This window comes from Cebus imitator, unplaced genomic scaffold (genome assembly GCF_001604975.1).
Source record: "Cebus imitator isolate Cc_AM_T3 unplaced genomic scaffold, Cebus_imitator-1.0 Scaffold318, whole genome shotgun sequence".
Classification (NCBI taxonomy): Eukaryota; Metazoa; Chordata; class Mammalia; order Primates; family Cebidae; genus Cebus; species Cebus imitator.
This window is the reverse complement of record NW_016107633.1, coordinates 570959-573865: the sequence shown is the minus strand read 5'-3', so window position 1 is coordinate 573865 and position 2907 is coordinate 570959. Positions and strand designations below refer to the sequence as shown.

At 51.3% G+C, this 2907-nt stretch overlaps 1 protein-coding gene across 3 annotated transcripts in view; it reads left to right on the top strand.

The window, feature by feature from the left end:
• Positions 1-2907, top strand: part of HPN (hepsin) — a 20832-nt gene that overhangs the window by 6932 nt on the left and 10993 nt on the right. For all 3 annotated transcript variants that reach the window (XM_017504199.2, XM_017504201.2, XM_017504198.2), the window contains exons 3-4: positions 1344-1445; positions 1529-1570. In XM_017504199.2, coding sequence (XP_017359688.2) covers positions 1344-1445; positions 1529-1570 — 144 coding nt within the window. The remainder of the gene's footprint in view (positions 1-1343; positions 1446-1528; positions 1571-2907) is intronic.

The window sequence follows — 2907 nt, the reverse complement described above, 5'->3', positions numbered from 1 at the left end:
AAAAGAAAAAAGGCTCAGAGAGGGGAAGGGAGTTGCCCAGGACCACACAGCTCTAATGATTTATAAAGCATTTATAGAGAACTTGCTATGTGCCAGGCACTTTCGCACAGTGAGAGAGACAGGACGGCTTTGCGGCTAGACACAGAGGACCTGGCACCAAACCTGCCCAGAGTTCAAGACTCAGCTCTGCCTCTTCCAGGCTGTCACTATGGGCATGTGACCCCACTTCTCTGAGCTTTCTGAAAAACAGAAATCATAATTGTGGGATTGAAATAAGGACTAATGAGCTGATGTATCTGGAGCAGAGCTTAGCACCTAGGAGGCATCAATACAAGTTGGACTATTCTTCTTCTTCTTGAAAAGAACTTTAAAGTATTAGAAGTGAGTGCTCAGTAGATGCCCATTGAGAAAGCTGAGGCTCAAAGATATGATGGCACCTGCCTTAGGTCCCAGCTAAGAAGGGGTAGGGCCAATATTTTTAAATGAGGCTGGCCAGGCACCATGGCTCACTCCTGTAATCCCAGCACTTTGGGAAGCCAAGGAAGGAAGACCACTTCAGGCCAGGTGTTTGAGACCAGCTTGGGCAACATGATGAAACCCTGTCTCTACTAAAAAATACGAATATGAAAATTAGCCGGGCACGGTGGTGGGCACCTGTAATCCTGGCTATTTGGGAGGCTGAGGCAGGAGAATTGCTTGAACCTGGGAGGCAGAGGTTGCTGTGAGACGAGATTGCGCCACTGCACTCCAGCCTGGGCAACAGAGCAAGACTCCGTCTCAAAAATAAAAAATAAAAATAAATAAAATGAGGCTGGCAGATTTTCAAGTGGAGGGGCAAATTTAATCTTGCAACTGGGTGCCATGAGAGAGGTCTGATTTCGGGGGCATGTAGGGGCAAAGGGTCTATAACAGCAGAAACAACTGAGGCAGCCAGGAAAGGCCAGCGGCAGGGAAGAGAGCCACCAAGAGGACAAAGGTCGGGGGTCACAGTCCCCAAGAAGAGACGGCCCAAAGCAAAGATGAAAATATAAAGCCACAGTGTCCCCGGGGAGGAGAAATTCCCTAAGTGCCAGGAAAGTGTGGGGTGGAGGCGGGAGCGTGGCAGGCAGCCCGGCCATGCCCCCCTCCCCACTGGAACCCTGGGGGAGCTGGACACCTGGTTGTTCACGCGGCAGGAGGGGACAGCCCTGTCAGCTGCTGGCCCTGGGGAAACTGGGCCTGGGGAGGGCATGCTTGGGCATAATAAGTTAGCCCTGGGGGGCAGGGCAGAGCTGGCCTCGTGCCCAGACCTTGCTGTGATGAGGACAGGGCTGGCTGTGGCCCCAGCATGGTTTCTGTTGCAGGTGGCCGGACTGTGCCGTGCTGCTCCGGACCCAAGGTGGCAGCTCTCACTGCGGGAACCCTGCTGCTTCTGACGGCCATCGGGGCGGCGTCCTGGGCCATCGGTGAGAGCAGTCCCTGTGCCTCCCACCTCCCCTGGCCCCTGCAGACTCCAGCCTGCCCGCCCTCACCTCTTCCTTCTCTGCAGTGGTCGTTCTCCTCAGGAGTGACCAGGAGCCACTGTACCCAGGTGAGTGGAGCAGGCCGGGATCCTCCGGGGGAACCCTGCAGGACACCTGTATCTGGCAGGAGCTCAACAAATGTATTTGTTGGATAAATGTACAAATGCATGCAGAAATGCTAATCATAATAGTGCATTTGTATCGAGTGCCTGCTATGTACCAGGCACTATTCTAAGCACCCCACATGTCTAACCCAGACTTTTTCAGACACCAGCGTGTTACTCATGAGTGCATCATGAAATTAGTGAGTTGGAAAACCTTGTTTTTTTAAAAGTATGAAATAGATTATAGACTGCCACAGTGCATCTGTAAGGAAATGTGACGCCAATTTTTGTTTTGCTTTTTTTTTGCATCCATATGCATGCAATTCCTCTGCATCCCCACACTGTGAGGGTGGGACTGTTATTCTCCCCATTTTACAGATGGGGAAACTGCGGCTTCGAGCAATGTGGTGGTTTGCCTCAGGCCACAGAGCTATGGGCCACATCAGGATGTAAAACTATGTTTCTTACTGTGAGGCATGATGGTTAGGGAGGCGTGGTATGAACACAGTGGGCCCTTGTAACTCTCCTAGAAGATTGTTGCTGTTTTCCTTTAAATGAAGTCTTGCTCTGTCACCCAGGCTGGGATGCAATGGCACAGTCTTGGCTCACTGCAAACTCTGCCTCCTGGGTTCAAGCGATTTTCCTGCCTCAGCCTCCCAAGTAGCTGGGATTACAGGCATGTGCCGCCAGCCCCGGCTAATTTTTGTATTTATAGTAGAGACAGGGTTTCACCGTGTTGGTCAGGCTGATCTCAAACTCCTGACCTCAGGTGATCCACCCACCTTGGCCTCCCAAAGTGCTCGGATTACAGGTGTGAGCCACTGCACCTAACCTAATGTTTTCCATTTTTAGTAGAGATGGGATCTCGCCATGTTGCCCAGTCTGGTCTTGAACTCCTGAGCTCAAAGCAGCCCTCTCATCTCGGCTTCCCAAAGTACTGGGATAACAGGTGGGCAACACCACAGCCCATTTTCCTGTGGGGACGCCGAGGCACAGAAAGGCCGAGTGACTTGTCCCAGGTCACGGAGCTAGTCCATGTCAGGGCTGGGATTTGAACCCCAGCAGTCTGGATAGTAGCTGTATATAATGTTCACACTTGACTATTTGTTAAAAACAAACAAACAAACAAACAAACAAAAACCAGCTGAATTTGTTGCCATAGTGAAGACTAACATACGCCAGGGCCTGGCTGCAGCCTTTACCAACTAGGCCTATGCAGCTGGGCTGTTATCATCCCAACATTTTGCATTTGGGGAAACTGAGTCCTGGTGAAGTGAACCAACTTGCCCAAGACCACACAT